The 22,266-nt window shown below is 43.3% G+C and overlaps 1 protein-coding gene across 1 annotated transcript in view; it reads right to left on the bottom strand.

Moving 5' to 3' along the window:
* GAREM1 (GRB2 associated regulator of MAPK1 subtype 1) overlaps nucleotides 1-22,266 on the bottom strand; it is a 102,415-nt gene extending 80,149 nt beyond the window's left edge. The window contains exon 1 of the mRNA XM_048286720.1: nucleotides 21,904-22,266. Within this exon, the coding sequence (XP_048142677.1) occupies nucleotides 21,904-22,024 (121 nt within the window). The 5' untranslated portion in view covers nucleotides 22,025-22,266. The remainder of the gene's footprint in view (nucleotides 1-21,903) is intronic.

Genomic DNA, 22,266 nt, shown 5'->3' on the forward strand with positions numbered 1-22,266 from the left:
TGCTTAATTAGCCATTCAGATGTCTATAAACTTAATCCTATCACTTAAGGAGGAGAAATGAATAAATAAATATATATATATATATATATATGAAAAAGATAAAAATTCACACACACCAAAGTCCCCTCTCAGAGTGAAACTCAACCAGAAGCCTTACCAGACAATGTGTAGCTCACCTTTCTAAGGCACTCTCCTGTACTCTGGTACCTGTCAAATCCATCCCAAACACAGTCAGAGATCAAGACCCAGCCCTCTTTTCTTCCCCTGTCCCTAATAACTCCTCTGCATTTCTGCAGAGCATCCTCCTCTCCTCTATGGTTTGCAGTACCTGATCAGGTCTAGAGTGCTTTGCTTGGTTTTCCAGCAATTGCAAGAGCCACATAAGACGGACCACTCAATGTGCCAGCTACACATCTCGAGCATGATATATGAACAAAATTTCACAGAGCAGGGAACTGTTCTGCATATCATCACAGAACTGCTCTCACACACCTGCAGTCCTGCTCAGTACCCTTCTGCATTAAGCACACCAAAAAACAGCCTTTCTCAAGGTGTCTTTAAAGCAGTCACTTGGATGTTCAGGAATACTCAGTAGGCACTAAACATGGGCCAAGAATAACGAAACTTCAAATTTCATTTTCCTTCTCTCCCACCAGCCCTCTGCAGCTACAGCCAAAAATAACACAAGTAGTTTAGCCCTGGAATCAAGTTTGGACAAAACCCACCCCCTTCAGCTATGCCAACAAACTGAACTTTCTCCTCACTGTCCTGATATTCCTGAAAGTCAGTGGAAGAATGAGAATTTCCTCAGCCCGGGGCAGCAGACATTTCCTCTGTTCAATCTCTGCAGAGGACAGCTATTTCCCAGTAAGCTTTTTTTTTTGCCCACAACAGGCACTCTTCCATCATAGGCAGCAGCTTCTACACACCCAATTCCTGCCTGATTTCATGCTCCCATTCTATCAGAAAGCACCCTCCTACACGATTTAAAACACAGCAACTGGTGTGTGTGAGAACTGTTAGATTTTAAATCAGAAGAGACCATTACGACCATCTGCTCCTACACCCTTTGGCCACAGGATTCTGCTTGTTTCCTCCAGAAACTTGTATTTGGCTAAACAAGGGAGAGACCTGCCCCAACCTGCAGAGTCCAATAGATGGACTTCCATGGGAATGCTGTTCCATAGCCTGTTAAACCTTAAAAACGTTCCTGCTTTGCACATTTGGGTCTTTAACTTATAACCATGGGTCAACTGCTATGATGGGAATGTAGAGGAGAAACAAAAAATGTAAAAATTAAGAAGTCAAAAGGTATATACAAAGATGCTTAGTACCAGTTATTCTTGCTCCTATGAAGGTACGCTTCTAGGTTTCCTTCTTTTCCAGAGCACAGATAGTAACTTCCAGGTAAACAAGCTGTTTCCATGAACTGGTTTCCAGGTGCTCCTTGGACCACATCCCTTGGCGGCCTAGACAGCTGCTTAACACCAGTTCCTGATCCCTGGGAAGCACCACCCTCCACCCACAGCACACTGGGATAAGTGATCTTGTAAAGCCTCAGGAAGAGTGGCAAAATTGCCATGCATGGTGCTTCATGAGAACTCTTTGGTCCCATCCATATCTTGAAAGAAATTCAGATATATTTGCTGAAAGAATTATGCATCTGCTAATTTTTAGCAAATTATCAGCTCTCGGGCATCTCCTGTTTTCTGCTCACAGAGCAACTTCTACTATGTATAAAAATTACCTTCAGCTTGCTGCAGAGCTTTACAATTTTGAGGGAGAGCACAATAATAATAACAATAATAACAGTAATAATAATAATAACAACAATAAGAATAATAATAAGTGGTGTTCTTTGAAACTCATGTTTCAGTTTTGAGAGTTACACTCATGCTTCCTATAATCTGTGGCAACAAGTAATTATTCTGTCCCACAACAAAATCAAACCAAGGATACTTAAGGGAAGACCTAGTATTTTACTAGTTTCACTGACAGTGGTGAACAAATTTGGAATAAAGTACAAAGCATTTCCAGTATGCTTTTTTTCTGCCTTACAATCTGTAGGTATAATTTCAGAATACCCAGAAAACCTCAAGGGAGGCTGGACTCTACATCCAGGATTGCAGGGAAATAATTACAGTATGGGTCACCCTCGAAGAATCTGAGGAAGATATTCTCAGGAAAATAAAGACACCCATTATGAAAAGGTGTTTCTAGCCATGGCTCACATGCTGCGATCTGTTTAAGTGGTTGCTCCACTAAAACTGGGTGGGACAGGTGAGTGTAAAAAGAGATTAGTAAGGCAGGTCCAAGAGTGACTATGTAATTGAGTCTGGAGCTGGAAGGAGCTGTATTTCTTTAAACAGAACCTTGGAAACCACAATTCTCATTACACAAATTATTTGCTGCAACTGATTACATCGGAAACGAATTTTGTGCTTTGCCACAGGAGACTGGAGGAGACAAGGTGAAGCAGGTGTGACAGGGAGGTGACATTCCCTGTGGCTCCTTAACAAAGGGCCTGTCCTTACCAAGCCCTGATCTTTCCTAACCATAGGTGAGACAGATTCCTGGGGTTTGCTTAACAGGAAGAGGCTCCTTGTCACCAAGGGATTATTGGACTCTCAGAAACACCTGGCTAATCATGGCCTCCATGCTATGTGAGGAAAATGCGACTGAGGACAACAAAGCAACTCACTTCTGTCTTCCCTTTTCTTCTACTCTGTCTCCCCCATAAGACTTGCTCAGTGATTTTAAAGTGGCTTCTTCTTGGAGGGGAGGACCTTCGAGGCTGGAGGCACCTCTGACTGACCCTTGCTACACACCTCCTGTCCCAGCCCAACCCAGGCCAGACTTAGCCAGGCCTTCACACTTTTCTCAGCCAACCATACCTTGCAAAACAGCCACACACATTCAATCTGATCCCACCCCCCCACCGCAGTAACGTAAGTTATGCAAGCCTTCCATTAATCACATTTTAGCCGTGTGGGAGAGAACTCGGCAGCCCTCACATTCACCAGCTACGCAACTCGGTTCTCACCTATTCAACACACTCCTACGCTGCTGCTCACATAAAAATAAGACGCCATGAGAAAACAGAGAACACAGGCCACTCATCTTTAGTAACAGTTTTGTCTCTTATGATCCAGTGTGGATTAGCTGCTCTATCTTTTCACCCTCTCCTCCCTGCCCCACATGCCTGCAGTATAATTAAACCACTACAAAGAATCTACAGGCAAATACTTGTGCTGGTCTTTTAACCCCCCCAAATAAAAGTCAAGAGAAGCAATGAACTACCACATTCAATTCCCCACCCTTCCCCAAGTTGCCTACCTCCTTCCAAAATATGAGTCAAGTTTATTCATAATAATGCCCAAGACTAAGACACCCATGATTCACTAGCAGCTCCTAAACCCTAAATAAAGTGTCAACACCCATCCTTGCCCGAGATGAAAAGCATCACACCTCGGAACTGAAAATGCAACCAGTATGTTCCAACACAAGCTGATCTCCCACAAGCACTCTGACCACAATCAGTATCTGGGTACTTCGCTCAGCACCACTGAAGTAGCATTGCAATAGGTCTTCAGGTCTTCACTGCAAATCAGATTCACTATCATTTTTTAATTGCATGACCCATTTCTGTACAATTCCTAAAACCCTCTAATATTGTCAACAACATCCTTGTTGAAGGGTAGTTGCAGGGGAAATGCTGACCAGGAAAGTAAAATCATTCACATGTTGATACAGTCATTAAAAAAAAAAAAGTTAATTGCTTCATTTAGAGTCCCATGCTTATTAAATACTACCTACATTAAATGCCAATACTACTTTAATAATTCTTTCCAGTTACAAAACCGGACCATCCACATTTGGCAAATCTTGATTCTGTCATTGTAAACACTCCAATTTCAAATTAACAGCTAACAACTGTAGCAAGACTGATGGAGGAGGGACATGATACCCCCATCCACAAATTCAGAGACGAAATTCTGTTTTCACCTGCAGTTTTTAAGAACCAGGTGAGAAAACAGAGGTCAGCTACATGCAGGGACTGAGTTCATATATGTCTATGCTGCAGCAGAGAAAGAAGCTCATTTCTTTTGAAAAGAGACCTCTCTGCAAGCTGTTGCCAGTGCTTACTTTCTAAAGACACACACGTTTTTATTTAGTTTAGCATTTCACAATTCCAAAATGTCTGTAAATTCCCCAAAGTCTCAGGAGTAGAACTGAAGACCACTCCAGTTTTGAAGGAGACTGAGCACTCCTGTCTCCTCTTTGCTTCCTCCTGGATCACAGAATATCTCAAGCTGGAAGGGACCCATAAGGACCATCAAGTCCAACTGCTCATTTCTCACAGGACTACCTAAAACTAAACCATATGCCTAAGTCTCATCAAGATCCTCCCTGAACTCTGACAGGTTTGGTGCCCTGACCACTGCCGTGGAAAGTCTGTTCCAGTGACCGATCACCCTCTCAGTAAAGAGCCTTTTCCTAATGTCCCATTACAGTCCACAAAAGAAAATTCACACAGGTCCCACTTACTCCGCTTGCCAAAGATAACAATGACTTTTCAACACCAGCCACTAAAGAAAACTCATGAAACAAATGAAAAGAACCAACAACAAACCAACAACAAAACTTTTAAGGTTCTCCTCCTAATATTGAAAAACTAACATTCAAGTCACTGCAAAATGTTCAGACCAATATGACTCACTCACTCACAGAAACTACAATGCTAAAAATAGGCAGTGATGTACAGGAATATAAACGCTTTATAACGCCACACACTTTGTCATTGTGGCTAAGAGTTTGCATCGCTGCCTTAAAGCATAAGCTTTGCGTCTGGAGACATTAAAATAGTAGGTAGCAAGGTAATTCAGAGAAAGAGAAGTCATCACATACAAGGTTCCAGTAACATAACAGATTCCATTTACACATACCAGATGAGCTAGATACCATTTCCTCCTGCCAGGAAGACGGTTACGGACACATTCCACTCATCTCATTCATCACGGAGGACTGCAAAGTGAGCTTAATGCTGTTCCTTGCACATCAGTTCAAGCAGGCTGAATTTGCTCTTTCTGGAATGAAAAGGCTTATGGAAAAGAACCAGGAGCTCACAAGAAACTTGAGATGGCTTTTGTGAAATAACTGATGAAAAAGATGCCTGTGGAACCCCAGGGAAAACTCAGCAAGACTTAGGGCCATGTGTTTTCATTAAGCCTGAACACCATCTGCATGCAAGGTAACAGATGCTGTACAATTAAGTGCATCACCCGGACTGTCTTGGTCAGTTAAGTAGGTGGTGAGTTTAATTTTTCCATCTAATGTTCCATAATCATATTACATATCATTACATAGAAAAATCTCAGCAATATTAAAAATCATGACCAGGTACTCAGCCAGGTGCCTACCAAACCACACAAAAGAGTAACATCAACCTTATTCTCCCTCGAGTTTGCACTAATATTTGCCAGGAATGAAGTGTTAATTTGTGCAACTGGAAAAAGAAGTGGCTGGCTGGACAGGTAAGCAGCTATGCTGTGAAATAATTAGGCAGAACGGTCAGCATGTGGCTAGTGTTACAAGGGAAGGAGGTTTATCTGGCAACAACTGAAAGGTAAGAGAAAGCAAAACTATTAGAAGCCAGTAAAAAGAAAGAAGTGAGGTTCTTACTTATTCATCATGCTCCCATTGCACTGAGGAGCCCTACTTACACACTATCTGCTCCACTGGGCATGCAGCTTCCCTGGATGTTCCCTAGCTGAGGACCAAACAAGCCATGCATTAAGATAAACCTTAACATTACCCTACTACACCACAAAAACAAAAGGACAGCCCCACACAGTATGAAATGAAGTTATAATCTATCTATTGTTTAAAAAAAAAAGACAGTATTACAGACTTGCATGGCTCTGTGCAAAGAGACGTTTTGGGTCAGAGGGAGGTCACACTGCTAGCACAAATATAAATGCCAGCACTGCTTTTTCATGGCAAAAGAAGGAACCTACAAAACCAGGCACTAGTAAAATAATAAAAGCTGTCTTGTTTTTGGAAAGGCAAACTTGTGTTTCTACAGACATAGCTAGTCACATAGCTCCCACACAAGGTAACACTTACAATTAATTAGATTTCTTTTCATCTTATTGGGAGATCCATAGAAGGTAAAAGATGAAGCCAAGGCCTCTCCTCAGCACAAAAGCTAGGGGGGACCCCATCTAAAAATGGGAAGCCCAGGGCCGAGCACTGATGAGACAGCACACCTGAGGAGACCACACACAGGTCAGAAACACCTGGCAGCACACAGTGAGCACCTGGGAACTGCAGGCATCTCACACACTTCAGTCTCCTTGGCAGTGAGGGTCTGGGAGCTCCACAGGTACCTGCAAGCCTTTGCAGTACTACCAGGTGTTAAAACAAGGCTGGGTACCACAACATTCTTTTGTCTTTAAAAAAATTGAAGAAAGAAAGAAAAGACCAATCATAACTCAAGAGCCATTCTTATCTGAGAGTCTGTGTTTCCTCTTAGTGGTGGGCTAATCCTTAACATAAACTTCAAAGAGGTCTCAGCACTTTGGTTCTTTTTTAGCCAGTTGTTTGTTTGGGCTTCTGATCTCTTAAAATACAACACAACAAAAACCAAGGCATAACATCCACAAAATCCAGAAGATGGCAACTTCTTGTCCCACACAAACCAAGTAAGCTAAAACAAAAAGATGTACACCAGGCTGCATCACAAAGAGCATTTACTGTTAATTTGAATTTGGACTCATTTGATTCAGGGATACACAGAAGCACCACCAGTGCTCAAGCAGCACTGAGTATGTTGCTTTCATGGTATTAAGAGTACAAGTTCTCTGAAAAACATACACAAAAACCCCTCAGATTGTTAGCATGGGCAATAGGCTATGGAAAGAGAACTCTAAGTTCCTTACAACAGTGCACAGGACAGCTTCCATCTGACTTGCACACTGCTGTCAACACATGATCCTTCACCACCTCCAGCACTCAGCTGTATTACTGCCACAGCATTTCACTGGCACTACAGCTGCCTCTTTTCCTACAGATCATTTCACTAATACTTAGAGCTTCCTTCTCTTATAATGATGAGTTTGGGATTTATGTTTTGGGTGAAGAAACAAAAAGTTCTTGCTAAGTCTGAATATTTAAATTAGGACAAATTATTTTGTTATTATTCAGCAGGCTGTGCAACCTCTCCTCATGAGAACTCCATCTGAACTCTTGAGGGAGGGTGGAGGGAGAAAGTCAAACCTTTTGTTTTCTGCACACTGCATCATACTGCAGACTACCTGCTGTGTATTTTATCTATGGAGATGCACCTCAATGAATGTCAAAGACTAATAAATATTAAATTAGGGTGGTTTGCTTGCTTAAGCTTTGGCATCGTCCTTCGTTACTGAGTCAAATCTCCATTGAGCTGCTCAGCCTGCCAGTCCTATTTCTTCTGCAAAAGCACTGGTCTGTGATGTAGGTCAGCGGAAAAAGTTCATTAGGTACAGAACAACATCTGAATTTTCCAGACTGAAGTAGCAAAGCAAATTTGTAGGAAAAAAAAATCACATCACTGTAATGTTCCTTATAGGAAGAGGAAGAAAGTCCCAGAAATATTTTGCTACGTGATGAAGCCTACTTGTAGCAATGTTAGACTGACAAAAATCGAATTTTTTTTTATCACTATGACTGAACAGATGCTCAGAAGAGTTACTCTTGCATAAAATGCCTAATGGGAGAGAAGTAGAAAGAGCATGCAATTGCAGAAAACACTACTACTGAAGAAAAACCTTCTCTGAAAGCTGTTTCATGTTATCAGTCTCACTTTGTTATTCCATACAGACACAAAAAAAGGTTGATTAAAAAATTAAAATCAAGCTGATCAGAGAAACTTCCTTGTTTAAAAGAAAGCATAACAACCTGTGTGGGAGTATATCATGCAAGGTCTAAATACAGACTGCCAGTAAGTTAAAAGGGTAAATATTGTAATTTCTAGGAGCAAATATTGTAGTTTCTAGGAGTAAGAAAAAAAAAAACCAGCCAAACAACCCAACCAAAACAAACCCAAGGCACGTTAAAATTTAAACATCTCAGGGCTACATAATGTAGTGTACTAAATTTTTAATTTAAAGTGGGCAGATTCATTAGGAAAGCCTGACAGTGGTCTCAGCTGACTTTCTGTGTCTGAGCATAGTGGAAAAGATGAAAGCAGAAGGCTCTGTACCCAGCTACACAATCTTTTGAGCTTGCAACACAAGGATCTAGAAAAAAATTCCAGTTATATCCAGGACTATTGATAATCAGCCTCACTTTTCAGTTTCCCTTCTTCCTTCTCAAATTCCCAAGTAGTTTTCAATAGGTGCTTCCGTTTAACACTTCCATTCCTGCAGCACATTATTTGTGCTGCTTCCTATTATCTGAATCAACCAGCATTTCTGTCATGATTCAAACTGCAATTTAACACTCCTCTCTCTCAAAAAAAAAAAAAAAAAAAAAATCCAAAGTCATACTGACTTGACCTTCCATCAGTGGCACAGATTTCACATCTCCCAGTGGGTGAAAAGTTTCGTTTGACAGCATAAGGATTCATACTTATTTTAAGATTACTTATATTATTCCTTCTTTTGCCAAAAACAAGAAATGGGGGAAAGTTGTAAGTAAAGCACGAAGATCAGGCAAAATCAGTTCAAATTCTTGTGTGCTGTCTCTTAGATTAAGATTCAACCTACTGGTCTTCAGAGTTGCTTTTTAATTACAAAAGAGTTTTAAAAAGTGCTTTTTATATATTTTTAAAAATATTTTTATTTGAGAGCTAGGCATCAAAGCCAGCTCAGGTTGTGCCTCACAAACTCACCAACAGTTTCACACCATCTCTTCGTTAATTCGCTGCTGAGACAATGCAGGAAATGTCCATGAGATTTGTCCAACTCCATCCAGCCCAGAGTGCTGTCCAAAAGCTGGTCATCTGCAGCAAGGACTGCTACCAGCAATTACACTTGTTTCCACCTTGGATGGTGGAGGGAGGAACACTGAATCTTCTTGCAGCTTCAAGAAGAGCTGGGCAAGATACATCTACCCACAAAATAGTTTGTCCAAGGTGAAGCCTCTTGCCACCTGTACACCTTGGATGAAATGCAACTGCTGTTGGCTACACTGCAACAATTTTCAGTTGTCTGAACAGGGAATCCAGTTTGCTTCACTGACCCTACCTGCTCAGCTCGGAAGGAGCAAAGACAGCATCACCCCCAGACTGCCTTATGTTACTACCTGGGGTACTTTGTGCATTGATGTAACCCTTCAGCCTCACAGCACTGTGATCAGACTTTGCTCTGGGCAACCATTAAGTATTTCACAATCAAGAGAAAGGAGATAAGGCTTTATTTCTGCAATTTCCAATCCCTCTGCAGAAGCCTGATACAATCAAATTGCTTCAATCCCAACTGAAGCTGAACTTAAGCTATCATCCACTAATACCTAACAAGAGAGCAGAGACTCCCAACCACCTATTCTTTTTATGCCTGCCAGCAAGAAGACAGATTTATTTCTCTAGGATTAGCATTTTGCTATTGGAATGACTGGATATACCAGTACTGTTGCAACAAATCAGCATAAACCATAATCTCATTACAAAGCTATGGGACAGATTAATCCACTGAAAAATCCAGTTTGTTCCAAGGCAAGCTTTTCCCTAGCTGCAAATATACAGAGAGAGCATCTCAGTGAGTCTTCAAAAAAAAAACCTGTTTGACCTACTGCAGGGAAGAGAAGAACAAATACTTTAAATAAGCAGTAAGTGGAATTTTGGTGCCACTGCCACTGATGGTAAACTCTCTGCTGACTTCAGCAATCTCACAGTTTCAACCTTGGCATCTTGCTTTCTTTGTGTTCATAAGAAAGCTAGTGAGAAAAAAAATGAGAAAGAGTAGTAACAACACAGATTTCATTGAGCTTTGTTTGTGTTTATTTCAAGCCTTCAGAACTAACATCCCAGAATGAGAAACCTTACTTTTCATGAATTCAAGCCAAACAAGCCAAAACACATCTTTCAACACAGACTGCTCTTCACTCCCACACAGGGGGAAAAAAACCACTCAGTACAACAACATCTTAACATTCACATTCCAAAACACAGTAACTTTCTGTTGCTACCATAATTACTCTTCTTGTTAATATTGAGCATCATCAGATGTAACTGCAGATTTGCTGTATCCTCATGACAGATTTAGTTCTATGATTGATCAAAACAGTCCAACACCATGGTTACTTACAACAGGCTAGAAAATATCAGCAATTCTTTAAACTATTCTGATACTCTGCAACAAGTTGTGTATGTGGCAACTATTAATCATGGTAAAAAAAGGAAGGGAAAAAATATCTTAGAATCACTCAATTCCTCAAAAAATGAGATTCTTATGGAAGAAAGCTCTCTGGTTTTGAAGTCACCTAAGACCACAAATCTGAAGTGCTAAGAATAATAGCAAGGAATGACAAGTCTAACTGCACTTCAAATGGTCACAGGTTAGAAACATTGAGGAGAAAGCTAAGTAACTTTTCATTGCATGCAGGAGAGGTTCCAGCCTAGTTCATTGTTATCATAGGGAGCGAGAGAAAGGAGTTATGTTGATCCCATAAGTAGTTCATTTTCCACTTTGAATTCTCATGGCCAAAATCGAGGGGGTAAAAAAGTTAAAATATTGATCTGCCCTTTGCAATCAAGGCACCAGGCCTGGAAAGGAAGAACGCAAAGAGCAGCTTTCAAAAGCAGTCTGATAGGTACAGATAAAGAGAACAACAGTGCTACCTGACCAAAGGAAAAACACAGCAGTAATGAGACCTCTGAGCAGCTTGCTGCCATCCAAATCAGCTCCTTTCAATACTTTATTAAGAGAACCAAGGTTTTCTTTCATTAGAGGCAGGCATTCCTCATTCTAGAGAGCTCCTGCTCAGATGTGTCTATAAATACTGTGAGGTCCACTGGAGGACACACTTCCAAGCATCTCTTTAGCATCAGGTGCCCAGCTGGAGAAGCTTAATACTTCAGAGGTGGGAGGTCAGCATTTAACATTGCACTTAACCCACTGGTACTGACTTCCTATTTATTCCAAGCACAGATACAGAATGGTTGCTTCATTTGATCAAGCCAGAGGCAGCTGCACTCCTTTGCTGCTGCACAAGTCACAGGCAGTGGTTGGGAGTGTGGTCAGGGAAGGCTGGGTAAACCTCCCCAGATTTGGGATGCCAATGAAGAAAATTTTAACCCTACCAACCTCATGGATTTAAGAGCTAGAATTTGATTCCAGATTCTGCCCTGGCAGATGGAGAAACAGCCTATTCATTCAGACTTTTCCTGGGCACAGCTTGAGAGCTGGGGAGCTCTCATTGACAGTTATTTATAATTAGATGATATTTTAAAATAGCATCCAAGTAAACACACTCTATCCTCTCATTATACATCCCAAGTCCTAAAGGGACACTATGCCACTTTGTGTTGCACAGCAGTGATCCCTGCTTGAACTTGGGGCATCTTGGATAAGCTCCCAATTAAAAATAAAGTAGCCCAAACGCAGGAGCTGCTCAAGCATGGTTTTCTTTGGCTTTCAGAGAACTCACCATTACAATTTAATTTGTCTCTCATCCTTCTTGCAGCCTGGGTTAAGGATGAAATAAAAACAGCTGGAAATGAACAGAATTTCGGCTCTGCTGTGAAGTGGGGTTGTCACCTGGCTGCTTGCCCAGTGGCCTGGTCCACCTCCCCATGCCCTCACAGTACGAACGGGCACTAATGGACTGTGCACACATGGCACCCGATTGCTGGAGCTACCACTGCCTCTGCATTTCAGCTTCATCCACCCAGCAGAAGGCATCCCTTCTGCTCAACCTGGAAAAATTCAAGTAGCACTAATAAGTGGGTAATGCCTCTTCAAACGTGGGCTGACTGCGTACAGGGACAGAAGTATGGATGTTCAACTCTAATTAGGCACCTCTTTGGTCTGGTTACATCTTGGAACAGTATCTGAGTAATATGGGAATGCTAACAGGAGGAACACAATCAAAGCAGCCCCTACGTCTTTTCTGAACAAAAAAAGTCTTAATCCTGCATGCAATTTATTTCCATTGTTTCAGAGAAATCTACACTTTAAGGCATAAAAAGAATGGTTTTGCTTTTATTGAAACATAAGGGACAAGTGAATAACAGCTCTTTGATAACCTTTCTAACACCTTAAGAAGGCACACACAAAAACCCCCCAAAAAACCCCATTCCTGTGGAAAGGAAGGCTTCTACTTTTGGTAAGCAGCATGCAGAACACAGAGTGAACAAAGAAAGCCCATCATGCCTCACTCTCCCCTTGAGGGCACATTTATCTTTGCCCACAGGCAATTTGGTCTTAAGATATTTTGTTATACATTGACAGGAATCCAAATGATATTTGACATTGCAACCCATAAGACATGCAAAAGGAAAACCTTCTCCTCCAGCTTGCTCTACATTTGGCTGCAGTGCTGCTACAGCTTTGCTGCTGGTCTGCAGCCACATCCTGAGTGCAGGGGCTGCAGCAACACGTCTGTGTAACTACATTTTGTATTTTGAGCCCTCTCACCTCTCTGAGTCACACGTGCTGTTTCTATATTTTCTTGCTATGAGTTTTCTGCTTTACATTCAGAGATTAAGACAGGGAAAAAAAAAAAAAAAGAGAAATTACCTAAGTGCAACTCAGGTAAGATCTCAGCTTAACTCTATGCGTGTGTGTGTGGCCCCTTCAAAAAGGAAATGGGGCAGTTTGTCCTTTGAATAAATAGAAGCCTAAACAAAAAAGTATTAAGAAAGAAGCAAGATAATCAAATGTTTTAGAAGCCAGTTTTCAGCAAGGCTATACACCTAAGATTGTCCTTTTGGCTCATCGCATCATATCACAAACGGACAAGGATTACTATTATTCTTACAAGTACACAGCATTCCCACTCATTTTCTAGGTCAAGCAAGCAATCAGTGTGGGCTGAGAAAAGGAAGCATTACATGCAAAACCTATCAATTCACATCTGAGTCCTGCCAGCAAAACTCCCTTCATTGAAGTTATACAAAACATCATGTCAACAGCAAAGTGTAGGACTCCACAGGGGGAGATCCCACATTTTCTGCCCTGATATCAGCCACCCCTCTGAAGCAGGGAAGGAATTGCAGCTCCTTCTAACAGCAGTGAGCTGCAATTCCAGCTTCTGCTCCCAGTGACCAGAAACACTGAAGTCTCTAGAAATGCCTAAAGTAACTTCCCCTGCTTGCTTTCTCACTTCTGGTAGCACATATGAAGCTATCCCTCCTGGAACACGCACAGCCGAACACCACACTGCTCCATTCTGCCACTGCTGGACAGTACTGGGGGTTTTACCTGACAGCGACCCTGCAGATAACCTTGCAACACCTCCTGGAAGCCCACAAGTGCAGGACAGCCGCCTGGGGGATGGAACAAATGACACAGACTGGAGCCAAGGGTTCCTTGAACCCACCATGCCCTAAAGGGACACACTGAAAGATGCAACAGGAAAGCTGGACAAGAAGAGGCACTTATGCACAGATCTCCTTTTTCCTCCCCCTCCTTAAAGTTTCCTTCATTTTTCCACCCCAATATTCCCTCCTTCATCTCCAGGATGGTGAGGTACCAAGAAGCAACAAGAATAGCATTCAGTGGGGCAAATAAGCAAAACTGCCAGTTGGAACCACCACAACAGAAAAGCTGCAAACTGAAAAACAAACACAGGAGAGGGGGTATCCAAGCATTTGTGGGCTACTTGGAAATAGTTCCTGGAAGTTAGTAACTTGAGTATTTAGACTGCATAGCTGTTACAAACCCAGCTGCAAGGCAAACATGCTCTGCTTCAGTCTGGCTCACGCAGTGCTCCCCAACAGCCCTGGCAGCACAACACCGAGTCAGGAGCAGCTCTGAAATGACAGCTTATGGTACACACAGGGACCTTCCTCCACCTGGGTCAGTCTTGGGCGCACAGCCTGTCCCCTCAGGACAGAGTGAAGGCTTATTCACTCTCTTTGGGGTGGTTAATCTCTGTTCTCTGTGCAACTAGCCCATATCCTCCTTGCAGAGCAGAACAGTGTCCCCACACAGCCTCTAGTCCAGCGTGTCACCTTTGGAGGATGCACACCCCCACACTGTATCCCAGCCAGCGGCTGGTGCTCCCCTAAACAGTAGCTGCAGTCCCCCAGCCTGTCCCTGGAAACCTGTCACCCATGGAGCCACGTCCTTACCCATGCCAGGTAGATGTTTTGCCATGAGGGCACCAAGACAGAAAGCAAAGCAGCACATGGTACATAATGGCCCATCAAAAGGGGCTTTTACTTCTTTACTCAGCTTTTCTTCCCACTCCCCCAGCTCGGACTGTAAGGAGAAATGCCCCAACTTCCTTGTCGCCACCACAATGTTCTCCCTACTCATTTCACAAACAGAATTGCAGCATGTTGTGTTTTATATAACATCTGAGTCACTAAGGTTCAGCCCCAATATGAAGCAATTCCAGTATCAACTTCATCAGGTTGAGCTCTTGGGCATCTTCCAGCCTCTGAGACCATGTTTAAATCTTTATTCTTGGTTCTCTTAGAAGCCCAGTGACATTCTCACAAACCAAGGAAACATGCACACATCCAAGTTCTCTGTGATTACAAGATTATAACATCCTGAGAGAAAAACCCCCAAACCAAAAAGGACACTTTTCAAGTAATTTTGCATTTCTTGAAGGTCTGCACTTCCAGGAAGCTCCAAGTGACCTTCCCCACTGCAACAAGATTTGCTGCTTTTCCACTCCACTGCTGAGAGCACATCAGCTCTTGCCTGGGTGTGCAGATCTGCAGTCCCTGGCACAGGACTCCCCCCTGCCCCCCAAACACACAGCTCTGGCAGCTATTGCTCAGCACTTCACATCTTCATCGTGGCTTGATCCACTCAGCTTGCATTTTGTAGTCTCAGGAGCATCTCCCTCCACATAACAGGCAACCTGAAGGATGAGGAGGTTGGACTCCACAGCCTCCCCAGTGCCAGGAAGACCCTCCTCTCCCTCACCCCCCCTCCAGCACGCAGCACCAAGCCTGGCAGGGCAATACATCACACAGCAGCAGTACAGGAGATACTGAGACACAGCAGCTATTCTCCTTGGTGCAAAGCCTCAGCCAAGCACGCAGGTGCCCCGGCAAAGATGTGATTTATTAGTTTTATGCCGACTTGCACATGGCCTCAGAGACTGCAGTGCAGATGTGGCTCTGATCCCCAGCAAAGACACTCTTCAATCTGCTTATACACCTCAATTTTACATTTCTGTGCTAAGCCCTTTAGACGAGCAGACATCGCTTACAGGTGGAGGCACAGTGAAGTTAGCTCCACAAGTTTTTCATACTGCAAATGGTATGAAAATCACAAACCACAAATGCTATGTAAAACTCTTTCCAAAGAGAAGCATCATTAAAAGCAAAAAATTTCAGACTTGAAACATTGGCTCATGGAGTTTTATGAAGGTTGGTTTTGAGTCATATGCAATCCACACTAAGATGATGAATATTTTCCTATAGGGGAGAGACTTAAGCTTCCCTAATCCAACCAACTTGTTACTCCTAATGCCAAAAGGAAATACAGCAACACCCATGCCCTTTACTTCTGACAAACCACCACTGGAACGACTGGAACACACTGCAGCTCTTCCCACAACTTCCATCAAGTCCTGTAGCACCAGACCATGCTGTCCAATATTCTCCAGCACTTCATCTTGGCATAGTTGCCTTTGCTGGGGCATTACAGGGAGTGCCAGTTCACATAATCACCGAAGCCAGGAACACCTAGTTCCAGAACAGCACTTACAGACAAAGCAGAAAACAACGAAGCCCTTCTTTCCTATGCTAGACTTATGCCATTCCTTGCAACAGCAGCTTATGATTCATTACACCACATTTAAGATTAAGAGTTAGTCAAACTGTTTGAGGCACCTTAATGCCTTAGATTTTATGTGTATCTTGTGCTTTATTTGGAAGTTAAATGCAATTTAAATGGGGGGGCAGGAGGTGGTGGAGAAAGAAAAACTCCCGTGGACTTAAAGTTATAGCACTTGAATTCCAGTTAAGAAAAGACTAGTGGTATTTCACCTTCAATACCTGAACTACGTAATTATCCAGGAAGTGTTCTTCCAGTTATGTGCATGAAGGCTTCACCTCACAAAGTCAAAACTTTAGAAATTGAAACAAAGAGCTAGTAGTTTCACACCTTGAATAACAGAGAAGAATATGAACATTTATTAAGCACGCAAGAAATAAGAGCAATGTAACTATTTGCCATTCTAGCAGCCCTAACACACTACCAAGGGTTCAAATTTCTGGCTAAGAACACACAATACACACTACTAAAATGGGTATGATGCTGAACTCTATCTACCTCACTGGCAGTCCAGGGTATTCCTGGGAACAGATTTTCCTGAGGTACTGGCGTCCATCTCCAGAAAGACATGAAAATCTTCACAGGACACCATTTGGTAGATGCAGGTTTTAAATGAATTAAAAGCTTTTTCTCGAAAATGTTTCTGGAACACATCTCTGCCAGCAGGGGAAAAGGAAAAAAGCAATCCAACCAAAACAAAAACCCAGGAGCAGTGGTTAGTGGCAACCTGTTGTTTTTTTCATTCAATTGTCTTGATGGAAACAGCAGACTGCAGAGTAAAGGTAGAAAGACGAGGAAGCAAGGAGTTGATGCTACTGAGATTATTCTTTAATGGCAGAACGCACAGCATAAACAGTTTCAAAGCAGGAAGGAAAAAAAAAAATCAAGCCATGTGGATACAACGTATCTTGAGGATATTTGCTTTCAAATCAGACACTTGTCTGCCCCATACATAAGAACTATCACCTACCACACCTCAGTGGACAAGGTGGCCACACCTCCAGTGGGCAATCAGATCATGGGCATTGCCCAGGGTCTGAGCATATCTGAAACCTCTTTCTTGGTCCGTTCAAAAGCTTTGCCCTACTCCCACATGATGCCTTTTAAAGATTTATTCAAAAGCAGACTGCAGAGACACGCTGCACTAGCTTCTCAAAAGAAGGAGGTCATTCAAGACAATTAAAGCGCAGATAGCAGCATTCAGACCTTTAAAGAATAAGTCTCTGTGGTTTCAAAGTATTGTTCAGCTGCACAGATAACCCGCATTTGTGGAGTGACGCAATGCAAAATTTTCACTATGTACACAGCCACGCTGTTCTATTAAGTATGATGTTCTTTGATAAGATGTGAGGGTGCTTAGTTTCCAGAACTGGAATCAGCTCTACAGTAATGTGCTGAACAGAACAATAGTCCCCTGAACATGACTGAGGTAGACAGTTGTCACCATGAGAAAGTTTTGAAATGGAAGAGAAAAAGAGAACCTGAAATAAAACTAAACAAAATCCCTTTGTCCCCAGGAGCAAGAGCAGTACGAACTCACTATTCACCCATTGCTGATATGCACAGGAGTTCACCTTAGGGTAAGAAAGAAGAAAATCACCTTTTAAATCTGTTACCCATTTTACAGATTTTTCCTCTCTTTATAGCCTCCAATGCTGCCATTTCATCTTACAGCACATTTACAATGGATAAGGAAGCACTTCCTTCACTGTCTCAGTGGCTCATTGAGATCCATCATCTCCCTTGCAGGAAAGTTCAGGATGTTTTCCCCACCATGCACAGTCGGGAATCACTTCTCTCTGAGCTGAGGTCAAGTGCCACTATATTTGACCCCAACAGCACCAGGACACATTTCTTTTTTTCTTAGATATCATTGAGGGAAAAAGTAAATAAAAACAGAGGACCACATGGCCTTTTAATCCCCTAACCTTTAGTCTTTGTACACAAACTGCGAATTTCTATGAACTCTTTCAGTTCATATCCAATATATGAGTAAAAAATACCTACAAGCAAAGGCTGATCTTTACTTGTGAAAGCACAGCAAGACTGTCTGGGAAAAAGGGAGTTCCACTAAGAAAAAGAATGACAGGCTCTTGCGAGTCTGAAGGGATCAGTAAGCTTACAAAAAAAAAGCTTGGCCTAAAGCTCAGCTCTATGCAAAGCAGTATTTTCCAGATATTAACCTTGACAGCATTTCTCTTTTACCCTCCAAAATTATCCATAGAAAAATAATTATCAGAAATTTAAAGCCCTGAGATCACCACGCACGACGCCATTTCTGCATTAGCAACAAGACACAGTCACAGCTTCACAGTCAGCTTTTTCTCCTGATGGTCCAAGGAGAGCTGAGCCAAGCCTCACGTGCAGCCCTGGTTCTCACAAGCCAGCGATGCTCACCTTTTGCCCTGTTTCAACAACCACACTGTGATAAGATCTCTTTCTGCTGCGGGTTCCCAGAGCAAAATCTTTTCCCCACTTCACCCACCCACAAGTCTCTCACTGGGGTGGGATTCAACTGTGACAATGCAAATCAGGACTAGGGGGCGGAAGGGGGGGGAGGACAGGAAAAACACAGCACAAAGCTCATTCCTCTCTTGCTCTTCAAGTCCTGCTTCTTTTCATCTGAAAGAGCCCACTCAGTGAATTCCACAGCATGAGATCAAGTCCATGCATTTTCTCTGGAAGGGTGTTTAGCTCTCTTTTAGCATTTTGTATTTGAATTATCATCTAGAAATATTTAAGCTTTTATGGAGGTTGGAAAAAAGACCCATATAAAACCCATTTGCTTCCTTCAAGAGTGACAGGTTTGGGTTTTCTTGGTCTATTTGTTCAATTAATACAACAATATTGACCAGCAAAACGATAAAACACATGAACACATTGAAACAAACAAAATTTGATGTATGACTTAACAGCATCCAAAAGCATAACCTGAAAACACCACCAGTCTTAAAATTTAAAAAAAAAAACAAAAAAAACCCAAAAACTTGAAAAGTTTTTCAGATTTTCAAACTCTGGACCACCTCCCCGCCAGAAGTTGACATATTTATCATTTCTGATGGATAAGGCAGGCATGAATGCCTAACTAATTCCAACTATATCTTGATGTAACAAAAGACTACTTCCTCCCATACCATCAAGAAAAACCCTCCCTTCTTAGCAGAGGACCAAATTTAGTCCACATAAATATTTCATAACTTCATCCTGTCAAGAAATCAAACTGAATTACTTAAGGGCAATTTTCCAGGAGCTGCACATCCAAGCTCGAAGAATAAAACTGAACTGATCATATCCATTCTTCTGCTTCATACTGAAAGGCCAGAAGGTGAAGCAACAGTGAAAAACTGGAGATCTTGTGTGGGTGTCATCTAAGAACATTATCCACCAAGTGCTAAACTCCATTAAGAAATGCAGAAACAACACAGTAAGACTGGCATCTTCTGAAGAAAATACAACTCCAGCTTTACAATCCTCTCCTACACCCTGGTCTGCCAGAAGAAACAAATTCTGACTTTCACAAAACCTCACGGAAACTGAAACAACAGCCAAGAAACAGCTTGCTGCTACAGACAGAGGCCAACCACAGAATCAAAAGGTGACTGAAGACAGACATCTACAGGTGGTTCGATTTCCAACAGCATGAAACACATGCAGCTTCCACTGACCTGGAGAGGAATTCAGCACCTGAAGAAGACGTGAGGTCATTTCTGTGCAAACAAACCCTGACCCAAAGATAAGAAGCACACCTGATAAAACTGGCACAAGACACTACTTTGCTAACAGAGGTAGTCTTAAACCTCCTAATCACTGGATGATACAGATTTGGATTCAACTCTGCATTTATTTTCTTCAGTGTTGCATCAAGAGATTCTCTGACAGAGCTCCACTTGTTAACTTTGCAAGACAAGAACAGGGATGCAGAGCAACCACCCCACAACAGCCTGTGCTCCAGTCAATTCCACAAGCATTGCACATTCCCAACTTTCCTCCTTTAGAAGGCTATGCAGTGATTCATGGTTGCTTTCTCTTACTGCAAGATAACCTCCTTTGGAAGAAGGAAAAGCATTATCTTTGTATCCCTGAGACGATGGCGTCTGTGTTCTTTATAAAATATTGATTTGTCTGCCATCTGTAGTGCACAAAGTTAAAAGTACGTGCATTTGAGTAGGCAAAACCAGACCCACGAGCCTGGGTCTGGGCAGATCTAAACCAGCTCCAACCTGAAGCCCTTCACACAGAGCTCTACCTGAGCCTGCCTCCTGGCAGGGCTTAGTGCAGGGCTGAACCACTACTGCAGGACACCTACACCAACAGCTGCCTCATGTCTGGCCATCTCAGGGCATGGGCAGAAGAGCTCAGGACTGTCTGTTTACATCCGCCCGCCTGTGCATATGCTCTGAAGTGTGGCACATGGGACAAAAAAGCCTTTGCACAAAAACCACAACATCTTTGTCTCCCCAACAATTATGGCATATTCCCATCAACAGCTCCAGCACAAGAGTCCCCTCAAAAAGCCCCAACAACTGCTTGCTTCAAAAACCATAATCTTTCTCTACCCACAAAGCTTTTTCAGGTGCCTTCCAACGAAGAAAGACAAGAGGAGCAGGGAGATTGGGAGGTATAACACACAGAGAGGGAAATTAATAAATCATCAATATATACGTCCTGTTAAAGCCTGAATCAGTGCCAGGAGCCTCAAGTAAGTTGACGGCCTTAAGTGCAGTGACTGGAGGCCATCTTAGCTGTTCCTAGTGACAGAAGGTGTTACCACGAGGAGCTCCTTAACACACCAGCTTTGCCACTCTCACAGGACAACATACATTCGACAGTATGATGAACAGGCAGATGCAGTTAAAAAAGCAAAATAAGCTTTTCTTTAATATGCTCCTGAGTGCCAGCTCTGAGGAAGCACTACGAGTGAAAGGAAAAATACTGCATAATCCAGGGGCAAAGTCAAAAATCATCACTGCATTATGGAAACTGCAGTTAAGTAACAAAACAGCCTTGGTCTTGACCTGTACACTGAGGAGTAACAGAGGACAATGCCTGTGCTCATTTTTAACTTTTCAAATCAATACAAAACTTGATAAATCAAGAACCGCTCTATTATGTCATAGAGTATATGGTGACTTCATAAGCTAATGAATTTAAAAGCCTAGAATTTTTTTCCAATTTGTGAGTTATCTTCTGCATTCCTTTAGGGAGCTGGACAGTTTTCATGGAGCTACCAAGCAATGCACATATACATTATTACAAAGCAGTTATCTGAGCTTTTATAAAAGATTTCCCATATTTCCCTAGTTCTCTGTGCCAACACATTACTTTCCAAGACATGGACTTAGGAAAGGTAAAACGCTGCTATCATAGCTGTTCTGTCGGACCCGATTCATATTTCCTGGAGTAAACAAAAAGCTGCAGACTTGGAAATGGCAGGTGAGCACCCAAGTGAACTGTAATAAAAAGTTATCTGGAGACTGTAAAGGTTTCTGACGTTATTCTTTTTTTTTTACAGGTCCGTGGCTTTCTTAGGGAATTGTAACACTAGGGATTTAGCCCATTTGGCTATTTAGTAGCCCTTCTTATTTGGCCTTGTTGCAGCATCACTTCACCAAAACACCGGCTCTCCAGTGCTGAAAATGCCCTTCCACGCTTAATTTGGGAATGCGAAGACCTCTCTGAGTGGGGCAGGCTGCTGACAGCAAACAGGCTCCACCGAGCTGCCCTCCGCACACACGGAGGGGGCACGGGGGCACTCTACCCAGATATTTTGGTGCAAAGCAGCGCGCGGACCCCGCGGCGAGCCGGAGCCTTGCACCGAGCCCCGGCAGCGGCAGATGCCAATTCAAGGACCGCGGGAGAGCGCTCCCGGGAGCCGCGGGAGGCACGGGGCGCTCCCGGGACTGTGTCCGGCAGCCCGCCCGCAGCCCGGCGCCCGCCCGGCCCCGCTCCCCGCCCCACGCACCGCTGTCCAGCCGGGCGATCTGAGGCAGCCGGTAGGTGCTGACGAGCAGGTCCAGGGGCACGGCCACCGCGCTCCACTTCACGTCCTTGAGGTTGCAGCCCAGCGGCGGGCCGGGGTCCATCTTCCCGGCCCGGGAGGGGAGGGAGCCAGACAAGCAGCGCCGGCGGGGTGCTCCCACCCGGCGGGGCGGCTGCCAGCGGGGCGGGCGGCGGGAGCGAGGGAGGCAGGGAGCGCGGCTCGCTCCGCGCCAGGCGCCCGGGACACGCGGGGCTAGGCAGAGAGGGAGGCCCGCCGGGCGCCCGCTGCTGCTGCTGCTGCTGCTGCTGCCGCTGCTGCTGCTGCTGCTGCCGCTGCCGCTGCTGC

This window comes from Corvus hawaiiensis, chromosome 26 (genome assembly GCF_020740725.1).
Source record: "Corvus hawaiiensis isolate bCorHaw1 chromosome 26, bCorHaw1.pri.cur, whole genome shotgun sequence".
NCBI lineage: Eukaryota > Metazoa > Chordata > Aves > Passeriformes > Corvidae > Corvus > Corvus hawaiiensis.